Source organism: Nyctereutes procyonoides, unplaced genomic scaffold (assembly GCF_905146905.1).
Source record: "Nyctereutes procyonoides isolate TBG_1078 unplaced genomic scaffold, NYPRO_anot_genome, whole genome shotgun sequence".
NCBI classification, from domain to species: domain Eukaryota; kingdom Metazoa; phylum Chordata; class Mammalia; order Carnivora; family Canidae; genus Nyctereutes; species Nyctereutes procyonoides.
The window spans coordinates 11,808,297-11,833,332 of NW_026575130.1; the positions used below are offsets into that span (position 1 = coordinate 11,808,297).

The 25,036-nt window shown below is 38.4% G+C and overlaps 1 protein-coding gene across 1 annotated transcript in view; it reads right to left on the reverse strand.

Annotated features, from left to right (window-relative positions):
• Positions 1 to 13,797: 13,797 nt before the first annotated feature.
• Positions 13,798 to 25,036, reverse strand: part of GSTCD (glutathione S-transferase C-terminal domain containing) — a 125,749-nt gene continuing 114,510 nt past the window's right edge. Inside the window, exons 9-12 of the mRNA XM_055342358.1 lie at positions 24,601 to 24,734; positions 22,670 to 22,700; positions 19,501 to 19,570; positions 13,798 to 16,307 (exon numbers count right to left, since the gene is read on the reverse strand). Coding sequence (XP_055198333.1) covers positions 16,171 to 16,307; positions 19,501 to 19,570; positions 22,670 to 22,700; positions 24,601 to 24,734 — 372 coding nt within the window. The 3' untranslated portion in view covers positions 13,798 to 16,170. The remainder of the gene's footprint in view (positions 16,308 to 19,500; positions 19,571 to 22,669; positions 22,701 to 24,600; positions 24,735 to 25,036) is intronic.

The following is a 25,036-nucleotide window of genomic DNA, read 5'->3' on the forward strand; positions in this document are numbered from 1 at the left end:
TCACAGTAAAGACCTCCAAAAACTATATATATATATATATATATAGCAATATGAGCATAAATTCTATATAGTAAACACACATTTAAAAATCAATGAAAGAAAAAACTTGGCAAGCACCTTGCTGATAGCTGCCAGCAAGTCTTCATGAAGAATAAATGCTGTCAGGCTAACCTGATCTATTAGGATAAAAGTCCCAGGTAGATCAAGAAAAAGAGATAGTTCTAATTTATCTTGGCTCTAGGAAGGTTAGGTGATTCAGCTGCATGAGGCAATAAATTTAGAAAACATGGTCCAGACAGCATAACTGTTAAGTGAGAATACAAAGTGCTAGAGGGCCAAAAATAATACAAGGTGTTTTTCAAAGTCATTTAGGAGCCTAGATTTTTTTCTTTTAAGTTTTCATCACTAGCCTAGCTAAAGAAATAAAGGAGCCAACCCAGACAATGTCTTCAAAAAATACACCTTGGAAAAACAATTCAAGAAGAAATGGAAAATATGAATATACCAATAATCATCAAAGAAATGCAATGAGCACCTCTTCTTTTGTTCTCTCCCCAAATATACTACATGGTTTTATAAGCCCATGAGCTAAGCATTCAAGAAAGACAATCCCAATCTTATAAAAATAGTTCTAGAGAACATAAAAAATATTTTTTTTTATAATGGGTCAATGGTGCTAGAATAGTCTTGATCTTCCTACCCAAACCAGATCAGGGTAACATTAGAAAGCAACAATCACATGATAAAAGCACTTATGAACAAAGATGACAAAATTAAAATAAAACAGTAACTGGAAAAATACTTATCTTGAGCAATTTAAGTTTTTCCCTTTAACATTAGAAAATATATTAATGTAAATAATAGTGAAAGGGAATAGAAGGGAAAGGAGAAGAAATGAGTGGGAAATATCAGAAAGGGAGACGGAACATAAAGACTCCTAACTCTGGGAAACGAACTAGGGGTGATGGAAGGGGAGGAGGGCGGGGGGTGGGAGTGAATGGGTGAGGGACACTGAGTGGGGCACTTGACGGGATGAGCACTGGGTGTTATTCTGTATGTTGGCAAATTGAACACCAATAAACAATAAATTTATTATTAAAAAAAGAAAATATATTAATGGAATTAGCCTCATTAACATATGAGGAGGAGAAAAAACAGATGGTCACCTCAGTAGATATAGAAAAAGCATTTGCTAAAATCAGCAATGTGTATAAGATAAAGCTGTATATGAATTGATGGTAGCTACCTTGTTCATATACAGTGCTATGGAAATAAAACTAGACATTGTTAAGATGTTAATTCTTCCCTAAGCAATTTATAAATTCAGTGCAATTCCAATAAGGCTTTTTCATGGACCACTACAAGCAGATCTTAAACTTTAGATGGAAGAGCAAAAGGATAGGAATAGCCAAGACTATTTTAAGGAAGAATGAAGCAGGGTCTTCCTCTGCCAGATATCAAGACTTAGAAAGCTTTAGATAATTAAGAGAGTCATTGGCATTCATTATTCTGCTCACATCACCTACTTTTTTCTTTCTTTTTTTTTTTATAAATTAATTTTTATTGGTGTTCAATTTACCAACATACAGAATAACACCCAGTGCTCATCCCGTCAAGTGTACCCCTCAGTGCCCATCACCCATTCACCCCCACCCCCCACCCTCCTCCCCCTCCACCACCCCTAGTTCATTTCCCAGAGTTAGAAGTCTTTATGTTCTGTCTCCCTTTCTGATATTTCTCACACATTTCTTCTCCCTTCCCTTATATTCCCTTTCGCTATTATTCATATTCCCCAAATGAATGAGAACATACACTGTTTGTCCTTCTCCGGTTACTGTGGCCAAGTTCAAAAAGGGTGTTGCCTGAGTTCTCCTCTGGGATTTTGATGGAATCTTGTCTCACATTTAGATCTTTCATCTATTTTGAGTTTATCTTTGTGTATGGTGCAAGAGTGGTCCAGTTTCATTCTTCTGCATGTGGATGTCCAATTTTCCCAGCACCATTTATTGAAGAGACTGTCTTTCTTCCAGTGGATCGTCTTTCCTCCTTTATCGTATATTAGTTGAGCATAAAGTTCAGGGTCCACTTCTGGGTTCTCTGTTCTGTTCCATTGATCTATGTGTCTGTTTTTGTGCCAGTACCACACTGTCTTGATGAACACAGCTTTGTAGTACAACCTGAAATCTGGCATTGTGATGCCCCCAGATATGGTTTTCTTTTTTTAAAATTCCCCTGGCTGTTTGGGGTCTTTTCTGATTCCACACAAATCTTAAAATAATTTGTTCTAAGTCTCTGAAGAAAGTCCATGGTATTTTGATAGGGATTGCATTATACGTGTAAATTGCCCTGGGTAACATTGACATTTTCACAATATTAATTCTGCCAGTCCATGAGCATGGAATATTTTTCCATCTCTTTGTGTCTTCCTCAATTTCTTTCAGAAGTGTTCTGTAGTTTTTAGGGTATATTTTGAGAACCATTTGAATGGTAAATGGTTCTCCAACCTTTTATTTTCAGGTTGTAGGTGTCCTTCTGTCTAAAATGAGTCTCTTGTAGACAGCAAATAGATGGGTCCTGTTTTTTATCCAGTCTGATACTCTGCGCCTTTTGATGGGGTCATTAAGTCCATTCACGTTCAGAGTTACTTGAACTTCTTCTTAAAGGGGAGTTTTAAGAGTCCCCCTTAAAATTTCTTGCAGAGCTGGTTTGGAGGTCACATATTCTTTCAGTTCCTGCCTGTCTTGGAAGCTCTTTATCTCTCTCCTTCCATTTTGAATGAGAGCCTTGCTGGATAAAGTATTCTTGGTTGCATGTTCTTCTCATTTAGGACCCTGAATATATCCTGCCAGCCCTTTCTGGCCTGCCAGGTCTCTGTGGAGAGGTCTGCTGTTACCCTAATATTCCTCCCCATGAAAGTCAGGGACTTCTTGTCTCTTGCTGCTTTAAGGATCTTCTCTTTATCTTTGGAATTTGCAAGCTTCACTATTAGATGTCGAGGTGTTGAACGGTTTTTATTGATTTTAGGGGGGGATCTCTCTATTTCCTGGATCTGAATGCCTGTTTCCCTTCCCAGATTGGGAAAGTTTTCAGCTAGGATTTGTTCAAATACATATTCTGGCCCTCTGTCCCTTTCGGCGCCCTCGGGAACCCCAATTAAACGTAGGTTTTTCTTCCTCAGACTGTCATTTATTTGCCTTAATCTGTCTTCGTGGTCCCTTAATTGATTGTCTCTTTTTTCCTCAGTTTCCCTCTTTGCCATTAACTTGTCTTCTATGTCACTCACTCGTTCTTCCACCTCGTTAACCCTCGTCGTTAGGACTTCTAGTTTGGATTGCATCTCATTCAATTGATTTTTAATTTCTGCCTGATTGGATCTAAATTCTGCAGTCATGAAGTCTCGTGAGGCCTTAATGCTTTTTTCTAGAGCCACCAGTAGCTGTAGAATAGTGCTTCTGAATTGGCTTTCTGACATTGAAGTGTAATCCAGATTTTGTAACTCTGTGGGAGAGAGGGCTGTTTCTGATTCTTTCTTTTGAGGTGAGGTTTTCCTTCTAGTCATTTTGCTCAGTGCAGAGTGGCCAAAAACAAGTTGTATTGGAACACAGGGGAGTATCACTGGTCCGTCCAGCTGGTCTTCTGGGGGAGGGGCCTGCTGTGCTGATTTTCAGGTGTTAGCACTTGGGGGAGCTGCTCTGCCCCTGCCTGCTGCAGGGCTCAGCGGGGTTGTTTACCCCGCCAGGCCCCAGGAGGAACAGCAGCAGTTGCTATGGCAACTCTGGAAGCCTGGATTTAGCCTCCGCAGGAACTACGGGGCTCGGGGCTCTCGGCTCTCCGTCCGCAGGGCCTGGAGGCTCCGGGGCGGGGCCGCTGATCTGCTCAGCTCGGGGCAGGAGCGTCCTCGCTGTCCTGGGCCCTCCCGGCCCCTGCCTGTCCCGGGGGAGGCCGGATCCTGGGCTGTGTCCCGGCGCCCTGTGCTCCGGGGCCTGCGCTGTGGGATTCGCGCTCCCGCCCCGCAGCCCCCTCCGCGGAGCCGCCGCCCGAGCCCCTCCGAGCTGCTCCGGCCCCGCCGTGCGCGCTGCAGCCCTTAGGGAGCTCGGCGCACTCTCCCGGGGCGCAGGTGTCTGTTAGTGTCCCCGGGAGCCCGAGGGCATCCCCGCTCTCCTGGGTCCTGCTCCAACTCCCTGCGAGCCCCTTTCCGCCCGCCCTGGAAGGTTGGTGCAGCTCCTGCTCCTCCGGGACGGGGCTCTCCTGTCCTGGGGACACTCGCCCCGGCCTCAGCCCGGCTCCTCGCGGGGCCCCTCCCCCTCGGAGGCCTTTTGTTCCTTTATTTCTCTTTCCCCGTCTTCCTACCTTGATAGAAGCGCGGACTCTTCTCACTGCAGCGTTCCAGCTGGTCTCTCTTTACATCTCAGGCCGAATTCGTAGATTTTCAGGATGGTTTGAAGGTTATCTAGGTAATTTGGTGGGGACAGGTGATTTGGGGACCCTGCTCTTCCGCCATCTTGCCCCTCCCTCACACCTACTTTTTTCTAGAATGCATCCAAGATTTACACTGAAGGAGGAGGTGGAAATTGGGCTAGGTTTGGGAGGGAGCCTTAGAAATATTGAAAGACTAAGGAAATAAGACTCAAAAGTTAAAATTAAGACTGTTCAGTCTGATGCTAATTCTGACAATGCTATGTAAATAATAATAAGGAAAACGTAAGTTAAAAGTCATACTTTTGAAGTACATTCAGATTTAAAAGAAGGAAAGTTAGTTCCTAGCTGTTATTCTTTTCCACTCACATAGCTCCTGAAATTCATTTTAAATGTAGCATGAAGAATTCGGCTAAAATGGAATTTTCTTGAGGTGAGATTAAGAAAATACACCAAAGATTTACTGAGAGAGAAGGTAAGAAGATCTCTTGCTCTGGATGTCTTAAGAAAAATCAGCTTGACTTTAATCTTCATGAAATTTGGGAGTTTAATTTACTAAAAGTGTTGAAATTCATATTTTGGCTACATAAACTATTGCTAGTACAACTTTAGAAATAAGGTACAGATGCTCTTTTTAGGCTGAGATGGAGGGGAAATTGAGCGATCTTAGTTTACAGGCATTGTTTCCTCTCTCCCCATGACCTCCTTTCACTTTTCCAAATACACACACGGATGCTTTCCCAAAGTATATGCTCTTAATTCAGCAGCAAACGTGACTTCAAATAGTCAGACGTCCTCTCAGAGTCTCATTGTCATCACTCCGCATTGCAGCAGTTCTACACTCAAAATATAATAAGCGAAGAACAGTTGCCGTCTAGCCAGGAATGTACTGTGTATTTTTAGTCTCATTAAATTCAAAGTAAACTGTAGATGATTTATGAAGGATCCAATATGAATAGACAGGATTAAATCAAAGAAATAAGATGATTTTAAAATGCAGTGAAATAAATATGATTATGTATAAAGTTCACCTTTACTACTATGATAGTCAACTCCTAATTGATTAAGTACATAAACTGCAGTTTTAACTACTTGTGGTAAATTTTCCCCCAACATTGGATTTCCTTTCCTATCCAAGAAGTTCTAGCTTACTTTTCTTAATTACGAAGAACTTCTTATAGGATATCGTTGTTGTTCTCAACAAAATATGTGCTGCGTTCCGGATGCTGGGCTATCTATTATTCTCAGGTAATTGGGTGAACCATTCTATACAAAGGAGTAGGCATTGTACAGGAAAAATAGTCTGTGGGACTGCAAGCCTCTGCATATGCTTCCCTTTTGACTGAAATGCAGGCAGATGGTGAAAAGTGATCTGTGACTGAGCCCAGTTGTCAGATGTGTGAAGAGCAAGCTTCTCTTTTTCATTGAAACACCTCTAGTGACAGAGAAATTGCACATCCCTATAGTTCCTACATTCCACTATTTTAGTTCTTTATGGTCATTCAATATCACTCACTTAACAGATATTTATTAGGCACCTTGTTTGAGCCATGCTCTATGCTGGGACAGGCTTATCATGGAAAATATCAAACTACTTTGTTGAACACTTTATCTCTTTAAGCACATTCCCTTTTTCCTTTTGCTCAATGAACAGGGAAATAACTTACCAGTATCTTTTTCATAAAAACTATTAAGATAACATAGGCAGTAACTGTCACTTCTTAGTTTTCATTAGCACTGGATTTGCTAAACCTATCTTAAAATATTAAACAAAACAAAGACAACACAAACCCAAACAATATAAAAGCCCCTCATGCCTGATGCCTGAATATATGTCTGCAGAGGGGAAAGGAAAACCTATTATGAATTTTTACCCCATGTGGAAGGTGTTAAAATATCATATTCATTCTCTAAGTATTTACTGAGTTCTTACTATGTGCCTGATGCTGGAGTAAGTACTGAAAGGATAACGGCGGATAAAACAGACTGCTTGAGGCTTAGATTCTACTGAAGAACACGTAATAAATATACACACATGTTTTGTGGGGAGACAGAGGGACTGGGAGAGGCCACTTGAGATTAGTTGGGCAAAAAGCCTTCTTGAAGGAGGGACACCAGCTGACACAGTATTCAACTCATAAAAATTCTCAGGACCCTCTGGATCAGTCATCCAGTAAATATTCTCCTTTTTGTTGCTGAATTTTTTATTTTTTTTTACTTGACTATAAACTATTCCTACTTGGGTCCCATAAACTAGACCTAAAAGCAAACAAACACAAACGAACAGAACCTGGCTTCTTTAGAGTGCTATGAAAAAGCAAATAATGATTCATTTACTGTAAATATTGAAAAAAGATTCTGGCTAATTCTTTAGTGCATAACATTGAATTCTGTTACATTTTCACTTTCTTTAGATCAGGTGATACTTAATGTTATTTGTGATCATGGATCCTTTTGAGAATCTAATTAAAACTGTGGTCCCTCTCTTTAGGAAAATGCACTCTGTTTTAGCTACAGGGCGTAATTGGAGAAGTTCACAACCTTCTCTATGTTGCAGGTCACAAACCCTTTATATTACCACCCAAAATAAAATTTACCTTTTTAACTGTCAAAATGTATTATAAAGCTGTAATAATTTAGTGAGTGTGATTCTGGTATAAGAATTCAATAGAGGGTGCCTGGGTGGCTCAGTGGTTGAGCATCTGCCTTTGGCTCAGGTTGTGATCCTGGGTCCTGGAATCGAGTTCCACATCAGGCTCCCCGCAGGGAATCTGCTTCTGTCTCTGCCTCTCTCTGTGTGTCTCTCATGAATGAATGAAATCTTAAAAAAAAAAAAAATTCAACAGAAAGTAATACAAGTGAACAAAGTCCCCAGTATACTTATCCTATTAATGGCATCTCAAATCAATAGAAAAGCTGGATTTGTATAATAGTATGTGAAAGTAACTAATGTGAAAATAAATATTAGATTTCTACCTCAAACCATCCACCAGAAGATATACTTGCTAGGTTACAGATTTAAGTGTAAAAACTAAAACTATTAAAGAACTAGAATACCAAAAATATAGGAGGATTGTTTTTTATCACTGAGTGGGAAAAATCTAGCAGAAATCACAGGGAAAAGAGTGACATATGTGACCAAATGTGCATTTTTAACTTTATAACAGCAAAACAAAAACAACACCTTCCTCCATAATAACCAACTTAAAAAATTGTAATGCGATTAACAGACTTTAATCCATAAATAAACCTTTAGTAATCCTTATGTGAAATCAAAGTGCCAGATGAAAAATGAATAAGAAATATGGACACAATTACTTGGCCTCAAAGCAAGAGCTCAATATACGTGTTGATTAAATTAATAAATGGATGAGAAGGCAATTCACAAAATCAAATGGTCAAAACCATGTGAAAAGTATGCAGTCACATGAATAATTTCAAGAATGAATATCAAAACAAAATAGCATTTTTACCCATCAAATTGGCCAATATTAAAATAAAAATCTGATAATACCTGTGTTGGTTAGGGTGTAGAAATATGAATAATCATACTTTCCTAGTAGTAAAATCTAATACCTTCCTAAAGGAATATTTGGCATTACAGATCAAACACTTCAATATATGAGGCAGGATTTGCAAATCTGAAACCCCAATTAATAGAAGTTTCTCCATTCTTTTTTTTTTAATAATTTTTTCATTGGTGTTCAATTTACCAACATACAGAATAACACCCAGTGCTCATCCAATCAAGTGCCCCCCTCAGTGCCCGTCACCCATTCCCCCCCACCCCGCGCCCTCCTCCCCTTCCACCACCCCTAGTTCGTTTCCCAGAGTTAGGAGTCTTCCATGTTCTGTCTCCCTTTCTGATATTTCCCACTCATTTTTTCTCCTTTCCCCTTTATTCCCTTTCACTATTTTTTATATTCCCCAAATGAATGAGAACATATGTTTGTCCTTCTCCGATTGACTTACTTCACTCAGCATAACACCCTCCAGTTCCATCCACGTTGAAGCAAATGGTGGGTATTTGTCGTTTCTAATGGCTGAGTAATATTCCATTGTATACATAAACCACATCTTCTTTATCCATTCATCTTTCGATGGACACCGAGGCTCCTTCCACAGTTTGGCTATTGTGGACATTGCTGCTAGAAACATCGGGGTGCAGGTGTCCCGGCGTTTAATTGCATCTGAATCTTTGGGGTAAATCCCCAGCAGTGCAATGGCTGGGTCATAGGGCAGGTCTATTTTTAACTCTTTGAGGAACCTCCACACAGTTTTCCAGAGTGGCTGCACCAGTTCACATTCCCACCAACAGTGTAAGAGGGTTCCCTTTTCTCCGCATCCTCTCCAACATTTGTTGTTTCCTGCCTTGTTAATTTCCCCCATTCTCACTGGTGTGAGGTGGTATCTCATTGTGGTTTTGATTTGTATTTCCCTGATGGCAAGCGATGCAGAGCATTTTCTCATGTGCTTGTTGGCCATGTCTATGTCTTCCTCTGTGAGATTTCTCTTCATGTCTTTTGCCCATTTCCTGATTGGATTGTTTGTTTCTTTGGTGTTGAGTTTAGTAAGTTCTTTATAGATCTTGGAAACTAGCCCTTTATCTGATACGTCATTTGCAAATATCTTCTCCCATTCTGTAGGTTGTCTTTGAGTTTTGTTGACTGTATCCTTTGCTGTGCAAAAGCTTCTTATCTTGATGAAGTCCCAATAGTTCATTTTTGCTTTTGTTTCTTTTGCCTTCGTGGATGTATCTTGCCAGAAGTTACTGTGGCCGAGTTCAAAAAGGGTGTTGCCTGTGTTCTCCTCTAGGATTTTGATGGAATCTTGTCTCACATGTAGATCTTTCATCCATTTTGAGTTTATCTTTGTGTCTGGTGCAAGAGAGTGGTCTAGTTTCATTCTTCTGCATGTGGATGTCCAATTTTCCCAGCACCATTTATTGAAGAGACTGTCTTTCTTCCAGTGGATTGTCTTTCCTCCTTTATCGAATATTAGTTGACCATAAAGTTCAGGGTCCACTTCTGGGTTCTCTATTCTGCTCCATTGATCTATGTGTCTGTTTTTGTACCAGTACCACACTGTCTTGATGACCACAGCTTTGTAGTACAACCTGAAATCTGGCATTGCGATGCCCCCAGCTATGGTTTTCTTTTTTAAAATTCCCCTGGCTATTCGGGGTCTTTTCTGGTTCCACACAAATCTTAAAATAATTTGTTCTAACTCTCTGAAGAAAGTCCATGGTATTTTGATAGGGATTGCATTAAACATGTAAATTGCCCTGGGTAACATTGACATTTTCACAATATTAATTCTGCCAATCCATGAGCATGGAATATTTTTCCATCTCTTTGTGTCTTCCTCAATTTCTTTCAGAAGTGTTCTATAGTTTTTAGGGTATAGATCCTTTACCTCTTTCGTGAGGTTTATTCTTAGGTATCTTAGGCTTTTGGGTGCAATTGTAAATGGGATTGACTCCTTAATTTCTCTTTCTTCAGTCTCATTGTTAGTGTATAGAAATGCCACTGACTTCTGGGCATTGATTTTGTATCCTGCCACACTGTCAAATTGCTGTATGAGTTCTAGCAATCCTGGGGTGGAGGCTTTTGGGTTTTCTATGTAGAGTATCATGTCATCGGCGAAGAGGGAGAGTTTGACTTCTTCTTTGCCAATTTGAATGCCTTTAATGTCGTTTTGATGTCTGATTGCTGAGGCTAGGACTTCCAATACTGTGTTGAATAGCAGTGGTGAGAGTGGACATCCCTGTCTTGTCCCTGATCTTAGGGGAAAGGCTCCCAGTGCTTCCTCATGGAGAATGGGCTTTTCGTAGATGGCTTTTAAGATGTCGAGGAATGTTTCCTCTCTCCCTACACTCTGAAGAGTTTTGATCAGGAATGGATGCTGTATTTTGTCAAATGCTTTCTCTGCATCTAATGAGAGGATCATATGGTTCTTGGTTTTTCTCTTGCTGATATGATGAATCACATTGATTGTTTTACGAGTGTTGAACCAGCCTTGTGTCCCAGGATTAAATCCTACTTGGTCACGGTGAATAATTTTCTTAATGTACTGTTGGATCCTATTGGCTAGTATCTTGTTGAGAATTTTTGCATCCATGTTCATCAGGGATATTGGTCTGTAATTCTCCTTTTTGGTGGGGTCTTTGTCTGGTTTTGGAATTAAGGTGATGCTGGCCTCATAGAACGAATTTGGAAGTACTCCATCTCTTTCTATCTTTCCAAACAGCTTTAGTAGAAAAGTTTCTCCATTCTTGTACAATGATAGAAAATAACTCCCTTCATGTTTTTCTGGAAAATTCCTTTCCAATAGTCAGTGTGAAGGGTCCACAGAGCAAGGACAGGAAATGCTTTTGGCATATGCCTTCCCTCTTTGATGAATTCAATACAATGCCCTACTCCAAGTCAGTTGTGTTCAGAATCTCCATTTCTGAACTGGGGATGCAATGGCCTTTTTCTGTTCCCTTTTCCCCCTTCCTCCTCTTCTCTTCCTCCTTCAACTACATTGTTGGTGGTACATTACATTGCTGTTTGCAACTATCTGCAACCTCTCTCCAAGGGTTTTCATCCCCACTCTGTTAAACTCAGAAGGGGCTATGTAGTTTACTCAACAAAATGGGGGAAGTGAAGTAGATCATATTTGAACATAATCTTTAGTAGTGGGACGCCTGGGTGACTCAGTGGTTGAGCATCTGCCTTCGGCCCAGGGCGTGATCCTGGAGCCCTGGATCGAGTCCTACATCAGGCTCCCTGCATGGAGCCTGCTTCTCCCTCTGTCTGTGTCTCTGCCTCCCTCTGTGTGTGTCTTTCATGAATAAATAAAATCTAAAAAAAAAAAAAAAAAAAAAAAGACTCTTTACTAGCTAGCTGATACTTTGCCGTGTCTATTTTCCTTTTCCAGGAGACCAGCTATCCTCCTAATAGAAGCTTCTTGGTCAGGTGTGAAGATAATGTGTCAGAGTCATATTTGACATGGGTGGGTATGTAGTGTGAATGAAACATACATCTTTCTTGTGTAGAACTTCAGAAGGCAGAGAGATTTTTTACTATAGTATATCTCAGCCAATCCCAATAGGATTGCTAAGGAGCCTGAAATAGAATATAAACTATGCCAACTACTAGCTTAGTTCAGATTGGGTCTGCTCTTACTATGAAACATTGGCCTTAGTTTCTATAAAATGAGATGACTAATGGTATCTAGCTCTTTGAGTCATTATGAGGATTGAATGAGTTATTTACAAAGGACTTAGAGGAAAGCTTAGCAAATATTAAATATTATATTAGTGTTTGTTAAATTAGTCTCTGTGTGTGCCTGTGTTTATAGAAAAAGTTAGGAAGATATAAAACGAAGTATTAACAGTGACTTAAATTTTTTTTCCTTTTTGTTTAGCCACGTCATCTAGTTTTCTTCAACAGACATGTATTTCTGGTGTATAAAAAAATCTTTTGAAAATACCTAAATACTTGGCATTGAGAATCTGTTTTTTAAAAATTGTGACTTAAAAAAGTATGGCTTCCTTTTAATGATTTAATTATATCACTTCCACAGGAACATATCTTTAATTTTATTATGAAAGCCACTGGAAAAACAGGTGTATGTGGAAGTTCAATTAATGGTGATTTTCTTGAACCATGGAGTGGATAACACCTGTAGCCAAAATCTTGAGAATGAGGTTGAATGTTCAATTATTCTCATTACGTCTATTTGCATGTGTGCTCTGAAAATATTTTGATTTCTAATATGACTGAAATGTCTCCCTAAATAAGATAAAGTTGTTTAGTCATTAATAATTATACCTCTCTATCTCTGAGCCAGGCTTGAAAGATGATCTCTGGCTTCTAATCTTACAACTGTGGATCAGTGAGGAGCAGCTTTGCTTTTGACAGACAAGTGCAGGGGTGAAACCAGGTCACTTGCTGGTATTATTGTCATTGCAACAACCTTCCTGCTGCTTGCATCCAACCTCTTTTATTTGCCCTGGCTAAGGAGCCTTGGAAAGGATTTACACAGAAAAATTGTGTCCTGAGGGCAATCATTAACACCCATATCCACGACTAGCCACATTCATCACAGCTGGAGAATTCCATGCCTGAGAACAAGTGGTCACTTTTTAAATTCTGGATCCTTATCATATGGGCTTTTTTTGGGGGGGCGGGGGTGCTTTGAGTCACCTGAGGTGGATTACAGAACACTCTTCTGGATGGTGCACAATCTGTTAAGAGGTACCTAATTCCAGGGAAGTTAGGAAAGTTTTTCTTTAGGAGGTCAGTCTAAGAGCAGAAGGATGAATGAGCTTAAGTTAATGGGAGGGATAAGAGGAGGCTATTCTGAGTTGTGCGAACAACATGCAAAAACTTAAGGTAACAGTATCAAAACTAACAAATAATAAATAAAAGAAAACATCTATACTGAAAATCAGAATATTTTACTGAGAATAATTAAAGAAGACCTAAATATGTGGAAAGATATATTATGTTTGTGGATTTTAAGACTTGATATTGCTAATATGTTCATTTTCCCTAAATTGATCTAAAGATTCCAGACAATACTAAAAATACCAGCAGGCTATTTTTTTTTAAAAAGAAAATTGAGGAGATCCCTGGGTGGCTCGGTGGTTCAGCGCCTGCCTTCAGCCCAGGGCTTGATCTTGGAGTGTTGGGATCGAGTCCCACGTTGGGCTCCCTGCATGGAGCCTGCTTCTCCCTCTGTGTCTCTGCTCCCCCCCCCCCATATATATATCATGAATAAATAAATAAAATCTTAAAAAAAAAGAAAATTGATAAGCTAATTAAAAAAATTATGTGGTGGCTCAGTCGGTTAAGCGTCTGCCTTCAGTCCAGGTCAAGACCCAGGGTCCTGGAGTTGAGCACCGTATCAGGCTCCCTGCTCAGAGGAGGAGTCTGTTTCTCACTCTCCCTCCACCCCTGCTTATGTGCTCTCTCTCTCTCGCTCATTCTCTCTCTTAAATTAATAAATACAAATACAAATAAATATTTATATGGAAATACAATGGATCTAGAACAGTTAAAACAATCTAGAAAATGAAAAATAAAATTGGAAGATCACCTAATTTCAAGACACTATAAACCTACAGTAATCACAATTAATGCTAGAGACCTTATAGACTTACATATACATCAATTAATTTTCAAGTGAGGTGCCAACTCAATTCAATAGGAAGAGAAAAAGGTTTTAAATAAATGGTGCCAAAATAAATCCATATTCTTCAAAAGTTACCTACTCTATGTGAATTATTGATTTAAGATGGATTATAGACCTAAATGTAAAAAGCTAAAAACCATAAAGTTTCTATAGGAAAATAGGAAAAATCTTCATAACCTCAGGGTGGATAAAATTTTATTATAGAGGATACAGAAAATATTGACCAGCAAAAACAGATAAATTAGGCTTCCTGAAAATTAAAACATTCATTATAAAAGTGAGTAGGTAAGCCACAGACTGGGAAAAATATTCTTAATACATATATCTGACAAAGAACTCTTAACCAGAATATATAAAGAACTCTTATAAACCAACAATTAAAAAAACTACAAAAAACCTAATTTTAAAAATGAGTAAAAGACTTGAACGTTCACTTTACAAATGATGCTTAATATCACTAGTCATCTGAAAAATGAAATTTAAAGCCCCTGGGAGGTACCATTTAATGTCCACCAGAATGGTTAAAATAAAAAAGATTGACAGTATCAAATGTTGTGAGGGTGGAGTGAAGAACTAGAATTTTTATACATTGCTGGTGGGAATATAAAATGGTATACCACTTTGGAAATTGTTTGGATTGACATTCATTTATTCAGCAAGCCAGAAATTCTACTACTAGGTATTTACCAAAGAGAAATGAAAACATATGTCCATAGAAAGACTTGGACAAGAATATTTATAGGTCTTATTTGTAATATCTTCACAGTGGAAATAATCTAAATAAATACCAATTGGAGAATGAATAAATACATTTTGATAAATTTATATAGTAGAATGTTACTTAAGAAAAACTACTGATACATGTAACAATATGGATATTTCTCAAAAAATACTATGTTGGGCATAAGAAGCCAGACACAAAAGACTACATACTAAATGACTTCATGTATATGAAGGACTAAAATAGGCAGAAAAAATGGAGGGTGATAAAAATCAGAGATTTCTGCCTTTGGCGTAGGTGAAGTTAATTAGAAAGGGACATGAGGGAACTTTCTGTGCTGGTGGAAGTATTCTATATCTCTTTTCTGGTGGCAGTTGCATGAGTATATACACTTGTCAAAACTTCTCAAACTCAACAGTTAAAGCCTGTTATTTTACTGTCTGTAAATTATACCTCCATTTAAAAAAGAAAGTCCAGGATAAAAGAGTATGGTATATCTATAGTAAAAATGACAAATACTGAGGGCTGATGTTTAATTCTTTTCTTAAATTTTATCTCAGAAAACAAGAATTCAATGCCCTCTCCCCTGAATAAATTATTCCTACATTTTAACCCACTATGATGAAAGAGTTGTTTATTAAACTTTTTCCTCATGATATGTATCTTACAGGGGTTGAAAACATCCAAATAAATGAAATAAATCTTATCTCAAATGGAATAACCTAGGACATGTACAAATTAAATAAGTAGCAGCATGTAAGAAAGGACATGTCACATGTCTTTTTTTTTTTTTTCATGTCACATGTCTTTAAAAACTTTGGCTGGTGGAATGAGGAGAAATGTGAGAAGGGAGAAATAGTCAAATAAGCTTACAAACTCTGTACTCCTCCTACTTCCAATCTACATTCAATAGATTTTACCAAAATAATGTAACTAAAATATATTACTGATATCTAGAAAACAAATTCCATGGCCATATATTATATTATGACATATAGAACTAAATTCATTAATTTTTCTTTTGTATGATTATTCCATAGGCAAGGCATCATGTCTCTTGCAACTCATCCTTCTATCCTTAGAAGAATCTAGCCCAGGGTCTTGAAAATAAAGGATCCTCAATAATTATTCATAAACTGGAATTAATTAATGTATTAGTTAGAAGTTATGTCAAAATTACATGCTCCCCTAACAGGAAATTTCCTGCAGTTATTTTAATGTTCTTCATATAAAGTGTTTGAACCAGTGATGATCTCATTTGGTAATTTACAGGAAACATATTTAAAGAAATATATGAAATGAAATGGAAGTCTAACTCAACCTGGCTTAAAAATTTAACCATACTGTAATTGCCTGACTGGATATTTTTAAAAATTATAGAAAAAGTACAATTGTTAAAAATACAACCAACCAACCAATCCTACTGAATCTAGTTTTGGTCTCCATTTGAATGCCTAAGTGATTGTAAAGGCTGCAATGATGACAAAGGCTCCAATTCATCGTTTTGAATTGAACATCAAATTGGCAAGATCAGAAACGCTGTGAACTGAGAAGGAAATTGTTATTCCAGTGATGGAACCTCCACTGGTGAGGATTATTCTGTCAGCAGCTGAGACTTCAGGGGATTCTCACTATGAAAGCCAGCGGCCCTTTAATCAGACATTACAAGAGCATTTGTGATGCTTTGCAGGCAGCCTTTTTTTTCGTGATTTTCCTGCTGCTTTCCTTCCTGAGCACAATAAGTTCAAGATGGCTAATGCTGTTTTCTAGTTATGCCAAGAACTTCCTAGATGCCACTGGGCTTTCATCATGAAGATGGATGGCTGAACATCAAATGTGAGTATCTCCTTCTAAATGGGGACTCCCACAATCATGTTATTTTTGGGAGAGCAGCTCTCTGGCTCCATGGATATTACTTGAACGGAGTAACCATGTTCTTCTGCAGCTCTTGCTCTATCCAGATCCACGAGGCACATGCACTGTTTTCCTGAAATTACAGTACAATGGTACCATGAGACACCCTACAAGAAACAGTACAATTTCCATTTGTCTAAAGTGTTCTACACAGTGACAAAAAGCTACAAGTATATGAAAACTGCTGTTTGCCCCCAAGGTCTGTTTAGTCTCTGTCACCTTAATTCTTGATCAACATGGACAAAAGACAATTACATATGACATTTCACTGATTTGTTTCTGCTAATAATTTAAAGAGTGTTAACTTTCGTTTTTGAGAATGCTAACTTTTTAAAATGTATTTATAAATAAATCTCAAATATAGACTACAGATCCTATTTCCCACTTTGGTTAAAAATACATTCAAAGACCTTGCGTCGGCATTCCCTATGAATTACCTGTAATATTGTGAGAAGAATAACATCTATCTTTAATAATATTTAAAGTATGGTGCTAACAAAGAGATATCTGAAAGACTACATCTGAACCTGGAATTTTTAGGCAAAGAAAAATGAGAAATGGAAAATATTTGAGAAAAATTTTAACTGTACATTGGTTATTTCAGATGGATGTGTAATACTGCATATAATATAATCAATTTGCACCCCTATAAAACAGTGGCATTCAATTTTCTTTGTAATCTTTGGAAAACAAAAGAGAAAACCTGACTGGCAAGCACAGCAGCTAATTTGTGTTCCTTTGGCAAATGCAAATTTCTATGCTAAAGGTAGCTCTGGAAATAAAAATGATTTGGGGTTGAATATATTCCAAGCTATGGTTTACTCTTATACATTCAATTTCTTTAAATTCAATATACAAATTTCATTCTCCAAAAGGCTATGCCGAACTTCATTCCATTTTCCCTCCTATTTATAATAATGACTAAACATTATTTTTAAGTAATTTATTTGTCTACAGAAACTGCTAAAATTGAACAGCTGCAGAAGGGAAGCCAGATAACTGAAACGGAGTTCTTCTTCTTCTTCTTTTTTTTTTTAAGATTTTTATTTATTCATGAGAGACACAGAGAAAGGTGGAAATAGGCAGAGGAAGAAGGAGGTTCCATGCGGGGAGCTTGATGTGGGACTAATCCCAGGACCCCAGGATCAGGCCCTGGGCCAAAGGCAGATGCTCAACCACTGAGCCACCCAGAGAAGCTCTTCTGTGTAAGGCAGAATGCTCACAGAAAAACTGTGGAAGGTGAAATCAGTAGGTAAGAATTGGCAATGAGACGTTCAGATTTAAAATGTTTATTTTATGCTTTTTCCTTAAAAGCTCCTATGCCAAAAAGGATGAACAGTATTAGAGATGATATAAAAAGAAATGTCTTAAATTCGATTTAGGTGAAATCTGCCCCCCCCCCTTCATCAGCAGTTGTGAGGTGGACATACCTTTTTTCCCTTAAAATACTATTCATCTTTTAAGACATCTGTAAAGGCTCCCCAACCCCCATCTACTCTTCAGTTTAAAATGAAACATTCTCTGTCAGAAAAGATGCCCTGCATTCCTTCAGTACCCACCCTAGGTTTACACTGCAGCTCATTTACCCTTGGCTTTGATCCCAGTCCAGTTAATTTTTCCTTTTCTATTACGTAAAGGAATCTGTTTTCACATGTTAAAGAAGTGTCTTTACAACTGAAATTCAGTTGTTGGTAGTCTACCATTGGGGCCGCAGATGCCTAAAATGTTCACAGAACAAAAGTATGGCACATGCAGAGTACAGATGTTGACATGTGAAGGAGTCTATAACTCTGAATGTGACTTTCTTTCCCCTCCTGCCAGTGATCATGGCAAAGGCTCCTCCTCTTCAACTCCAGAGACTTCCTTTCTAGCATTCCCTGAACATTCACATGTACACTCAACTAGCTCAAAGTGTTAGGAATGGAGAAGGGAGGAGGAAGAGAAAAAGAGTGGGAGCCACACTTATGTGGCTCAGTGGTTGAGCATCTGCCTTTGGCTCAGGTCATGATCCAGGGTCCTGGATCAAATCCCATTGGGCCTCTTGCAGGAAGCCTGCTTCTCCCTCTGTCTGTATCTCTGCCTCTCTATCTCTGTGTGTCTCATGAATAAATGAATGAAATCTTAAAAAAAAAAAAAGTGAAAAAGAGAGAGGTTGCATTCAGGAGAGAGGAAGAGTTTTTCCATATGTTTATGCTCCAGAGTGTGAGAAATGGAAGGAAATCACTTCATTCTTCAGCCTCAGGTCTCAAAGGTCTTTCTGTAGGTATCTTGCTATGCTGACTTTGACTTCAGAGTTTGAAGATAACTACCCCTCATACAACACAATCCCTGGATGTGAGCTAATTATCATATCTGGTGCTCAGCCAAAGAAATGGCAATCTGTTTTCCAATATACTATGATGGCCTCCAATGTGGGGCTTTTCTCAATAATTTTTAAGATTATTTTTGACTCCATTCAATCTTCTCAAACCTTAATTTTAGAACCTAGCCTTCCAGTGATGTGACTCCATCACTGGGAGGCATTGCCAAAGTGGGTAAGAGCCTCATGTCTGGCCTAATAGGGGTACATAGTGTGGCTCCATCATTTACTGGGTGAAAGATCCTGGACAAGCTTTTGTCCCAGTCCTAAGTAATAATACATACCCCATTAGTATTTTCATTAGAATTTACTAAGATAATGGGTAAGAGGATTTAGCTTAGTGCCTAAATGTGCAGTAACTGTTAGCTGCTATTGTCTTTCTAAATGTGGTTTCTTTTTCTAAAGCAAAGTCTTGGATAAATTCATTACTTAAACACAAAATGCTATTGCAGACTTTCCAATTAAGGTAATATTTACTGTTACAGATGTTGAATAAATTAGTCTATGATTAATAATATACAAGTACACTTTTTTTCCAAGAAAAAATGCATGTACATATTTTGACAAATTAACTTTGGCATGCATAGTTGATTTTTCCATCTTTATATTTTTTCTGTGGCTTTTGGTAGATCCTTCAGTTTGTTCATAACAGTAAGAAAGAGATTTCACATAATTCTACTCAATGTACAAATACTGAAAATGAATTTAAAAGTATTAATGTTAACAAAAATGGGATAAAATACTCATACCTACAAAGCCCTTTTCAAAATGGATTGTCTTTTCTGGGAAAAACAAACTTAAGTTTCTTGTTGATAAATGACCAGTTTTCCCCATATAGAGCCAGTTCATTCATTCCGAGGCATATTGTACATAATCTACTCACCAGCTGCTCTGTGAAAACACATACCTATGAGTCTTCGTTGGGGTGGAAGCTGGACAGCTGTCTGATCCGCAAATCTGCACAGAATCATGTGTTCCTAAAAGAAAAATAAATAGAATGTGGGTCTATTTTATTTTTTATTTTTTTCTATTTTAATATTCTGCTTCAAAATTGTAAAAATTATAAAACAACCTCATTTTCCTGGAATTCAACATTGTTTAATTGAATAATGTACTGCACAAATAATACTTCTGAAAGAAACAAGTTTTCAGAAAGTGGTACCCTCAATAACTCTTCCTCTTCAAATAGACTATTCTTTATTTTCATTCATTCATTCATTCATTCATTTATGAGAGATACAGAGAGAGAGAGGCAGAGACATAGGCATTGGGAGAAGCAGGCTCCCTTTGGGGAGCCTGATACGGGACTTGATCCCAGAACCCCGGGATCATGCCCTGAACCAAAGGCAGACATTCAACCACTGAGCTACCCAGGTGCTCAGTTCTCTCGCAGTTCTTAAGAACAGATGCCAGGAAAATTCTCAGGGCCATTTTGTCAGTTGCTTTTAGTAAAAATATGGTTACAGTTTGTGATTTGGTACCATGTATTAAACTAAAAGACCCAAAATTCACTTATATTTTTCCTTTAATAAAATTTGAATCTCAGGAACATGGCTCCAAGAAGACAGTCTAAGTGGCTTTTCTTTCTACCACCAGAGGAAGACGAAGAACTTATTTGTGGCTTCCGTAGTCCTCTGGGATACCGAGCAGTATAGTGCTGGCTACTCCTATGCTTTTCTGAACTCTTCTTTGTCCCTTGAGAGGAGAGGAAGCCAGCTCACTCACTCTTCTCTTACTCCAAGGGGCTGCTGAAGTGTATCTACTTCTGCTTTAAGGGGAACCTTAATGATGACCTGAGGAAGTGGGAGGAAAATTATTGTTCTGCTTAACAATTTTAGGAAAGACTGTTTTCATGCAAGAAGAACAAGGCTTTATAGGGCCAGAGAGCTGATGAGTCTGCATGGCACTCTGAGATCCTCAAGCCACCAAAGGTGAGTGATCGGCAGAGTGGAGATACTGCAATGCTCCCATGACAGCTGTTCATTCAGAACAGCTGCAGTGTCCAAGTGTGTAAGTGATCTCACCTGACAGCTCAGCCAAAGGGTTGAACTCCGATTCCTCATTTTTCCCCTTAGTCTTTTGTACATTCAATTTGAGGCCTTCATTTTTTTTCTAAAGATTTTATTTATTTATTCATGAGACAGAGAGAGAGAGAGAGAGAGAGAGAGAGAGAGAGAGGCAGAGACACAGGCAGAGGGAGAAGCAGGCTCCATGCAGGGAGCCTGATGTGGGACTCGATCCCAGGTCTCTGGATCAGGCCCTGTGCTAAAGGCTGCACTAAACTGCTGAGCCACCCGGGCTGCCCGAGGCCTTCATTTTTTAAGGTAATTGAAGTGACTGTGTGATGTTAGTTCTTTTTGAAGGGTACCCCTCTCTCAGCTTTTATGCATTAAAAAAACAGCAACACTGTAACGCTCACTATAAAATTTAGTGGCCAGTAGATAGGATACTAATAAAAAGGTTCAATGAGTAACTTGTGTTTGGCAGCCATGAACTGGCATCAACGAAGGGGCAGACATACAAACTTAAAATCTGTTAAAGACCAGGAAAGTCTGGTTCCGGATGAAAGCATCAACAGTCTTCCCTCCATAGGTATCTGTGTATGCTCGGAGCAGGGTGAGGGTGGGAAGGGGGTGGTGGTTGGGAGATAAAGTTGGAGGTACCTGTTTAAAGGTTATAGAGTAGAGGTGAAGGAGATATATGTGCCAAGGTGGTGGAAATGAACATTTTGAGGTCACTGTCCCCCACTAACTTGACTGTTGGATGGAGAAGGGAAAAATCTTGAAAGGTGGGAGCTGTTGTGTAAAATGAGACTATGTATTTTTAGTGAGTCTCTGCAAGAAGTGAACTAAGAATCTAAACTAATTTATCAAGTTTTAGTGGGATTATTCATATATTTCTGGCAAATATCGTTACCATTTTTTAGATTGCATTGTGTCATGTTATTGACCAATTAGTGGGGATATTCAGAAAGCTGGAAAGTATTTTGCTCAGATTGGCACCTCAAACTATGCAATGTTCTCACGACCATTGAGAAACAGTTCTCTTGTGGGTTCTTCATGTCTTATGAGCAGAAGTGCTGCTTTTGTCCCAGACCAGGGGTTGGCAAACTACGGCCTACAGGCCAAATCCAGCCTATGACTTCTCTTTACATGGCTTTCTTTCTTTTTTTTTTTTTTTTTAAGATTTTATTTATTTATTCATGAGAATACACAGAGAGGAGAGAGAGAGGAAGAGACACAGGCAGAGGGAGAAGCAGGCCTCACGCAGGGAGCCCAACGTGGGACTCCATCCTGGGTCTCCAGGATCACGCCCTGAGCTGTAGGCGGCGCTAAACCGCTGAGACACCGGGGCTGCCCCTTTACATGGCTTTCAAATTAAAAACATTCTTCACATTTTTAAAGGATTGTAAACCACCAACAAAAGCCCAACAATGGTACGAACAAAGTAGGGTAGGTGGGAGATTTTTAAGTAGCTGACAAAACTTAAAATATTTACTATCTGACCTTTGACCAAAAAATTTGCTTGTGTTTTAGATTGTTTTCTCAAAGATGTTTATATAGTGAGGAACTTTGGCAAATACATACTGTCTCCCTCTGGAGCAAAGGCCAGGGATGCTTGCTTAAAGATTAAATCTTAAAACATTTGGGCTTCCTAAATTCAGTTTCCCTCTCCTGTAATATAGTTCACTGTGTATATAGGTGTTACATGGCCCTTTTTTGCTGCCCTGTGGGAATTGGGTCTCAGGATGTCACAACGAAAATGATGACAGTCTGGCTACTCCTACTGCCATGACTCTGACTCGGAAGTCTCCCATCTGCCGGCATCCATGAAACTGTGGCAGGCTAGCATGTTGGCTTGCGGGGTAAACTCTCAGACCCTTCACAAATCTTGCCACCTACTTGGACTTTAATCTTGATTTATAAAACAAAAAACCCCCACAAACTCACCCCCCATATTACATGATGATGTGTAATTCCAAGATAACTATAAATTATATATCCCAATAGAAATTGGGGAGGGGAAGAAGGAATAAAAAGTATATTAGCAAGACATCTAGAACTTTTTAAGGTTACCTTGTATGATAAAGTTTTCTTGAATTGTTCACTGAAATAGAAAAGAAAAAAGAATCATTATCTTAAATGCCAAAGATTCGGAGTAGAGATGTCAAAGATTAGGAGCAGAATAGCCTATGTTTCTGCATGGAAATATAGAAGAAACTATTAAAAAAAAAAACTAAGTATTTTATCTGAGGAGTATATAATGCTGTCTTAAACTAAAAACTATGACAGTCTGAAATGTCTTTATAAAAAGCTCAAAGCATACTATCAATATGCTATTAATTTTCAAGAATTTTTCAAAGATTATTTACAATGTTAGAGATATTTTTTCCTTTTCCCCACATGGGTGCACACAGATTCAGGTGTTTTAAAATGTAGGTTTTACTACTATTCAGGTACGGTGAGGCAATCACATCAGATGTTTGCCATTGGAGAGATAGAGGTCATGCTATGCCACATGGGGCCACATGGCACACACAGCACCAGGGCTGGTTAGGAGGCAGAGGGAGTGGGATAAAATGTGGGCAAGAGTCATTATTATGGGTTCCATAGGAAGAAATGGCAAGGCAGGATGAACAAGCTAGGACAGGTTAGTTTGACGAATTCAGTGGCTTTCAGGAAAGGGGCCATCCCTAGTGGTCTGGTGTAATTAGTGCAGAGGGATAATGGCCTGGGAGTGGTCTTCCAATGACAGAAGGAGAAAAATAGCAATAAATCTACAGGGACCTGAAAATGGTCACATACAGTAAAGTAAGACTTTAAAATAAATTAGGTAAAGCCACAGGCTGAGTAACTCAAATTAATATTCTTAAGAACCTTTCTAGTGCTAGACTTACAGATTTCTTGCTGGGTGGTAAAATATACATTTTATCTGTATAGATTCAGAACAGAGTGAAATTTCAGCTATTGAATAAACCTGAAGTTCTATTTTATTTTTTGCTTTACCAAAGTTCCTTTGGTTTTCTCTCAACTAGTTGCAAACTGTGGTAAAGAACAAAACAAGGAAATAAAGAAAAATCAAAGACAAAGAAAAAGAAGGCTCTTGTTTGCATTTTATTACCTTACTCAGAAGCCTTGAAGAATAAATTCAGATGGAAATTTACTAAGATTTCTTAAAAGTAACAATGCAAATGATGAAAAGTCTTTTTTTGACACATTATAGAATTTTCAAAACATATTTAATCTATCCTATAATTAAAATGATCAGCATGATTCTCAATAACTATGACTCAGAGGGTGAAATGTCATCAACACCAAGATAATAGCCCTCCAGTAGGTTAAGCTGAAATGTTGAAAATTAAAATGTCTCCCTCTCATAGGTGGGATAAGAAGGATTGTAAAAGTGGTTGTCCAGTTTGCAGATTACTCACCACCCATGGGCAGTATATATAAATACTACTATACCTGGCAACAGCTCACATTTTATTGGCTGCTTACTCCATGCTGCTTCTAAGTGCTTTACATATATATCATTCAATTCTCACAAAAACCTTGAGGTAGTTACTATTATAACCTGCATTTTGTAGATGAAAAAATGTAGGCAAAAAGAGCTGAAGTAAATTACCTAATGTGAAACAACATATAAAAGTCTGAGGAGCCTATCTGCACCTAGGCGGAAGACTTCCAGGTCCTAAGCACTTAACCATAACCACTACACCTACTGCCTCTCATAGGTGATGAGAAGTGCTAAAACTATCAGATTTCTAGTTGGCTCACTCTCAGATGGACTTGCTTCTAAATTTCAGGAGCTGAGTCAGGGAGAAAAATCAAAAAGCATCCATAGAGGAGATCCTCTCTTCCTTATATAACTTATAAACAGTACCTGACTTTCTGGAAAGAGGAAGTTGAGTTCAAAACCAAAATCTCATTGCAACTTTGTATCAAATGGTTTTCATGCTTTAGTTATATTCCCCAGTTGGTGCCCTAGGTAGAACCCTAAATTTCACCTTTTGGGAAAATTAAACTTTGAGGTGTTCTGAATGAAACCGTAACAGCAAGGGCATGTGACAAAGGAAGCCCGTGTTTTGATGCAGTGCTCAATCACCATGTCTGTTGCCACTCCACAAGCATGCAATGCCACCTGGAAAACAAAACCAGACATCAGCCATCAGCACTAAGTTATTATTAACAGTGCTACTTCTGTCCTTTTTTGTTGTTGTTGTTAACTTTTTTTGTGAGGACTGATCCTCTGGAGGTTTCAAATTACCAGAATATTATTCCATAACAGTTTAAATAGTTCTCATTTGGACATACCAAAGAACTAGTTAGCTATTCACATTAATTAAGAAAACTAAGCAAGGTTGAAAGATTACAAATGGAACATTGCAAATGAAGCATAACATTCATTCAATGGAAAATCTGACAAGATGTTAAATATGGAAA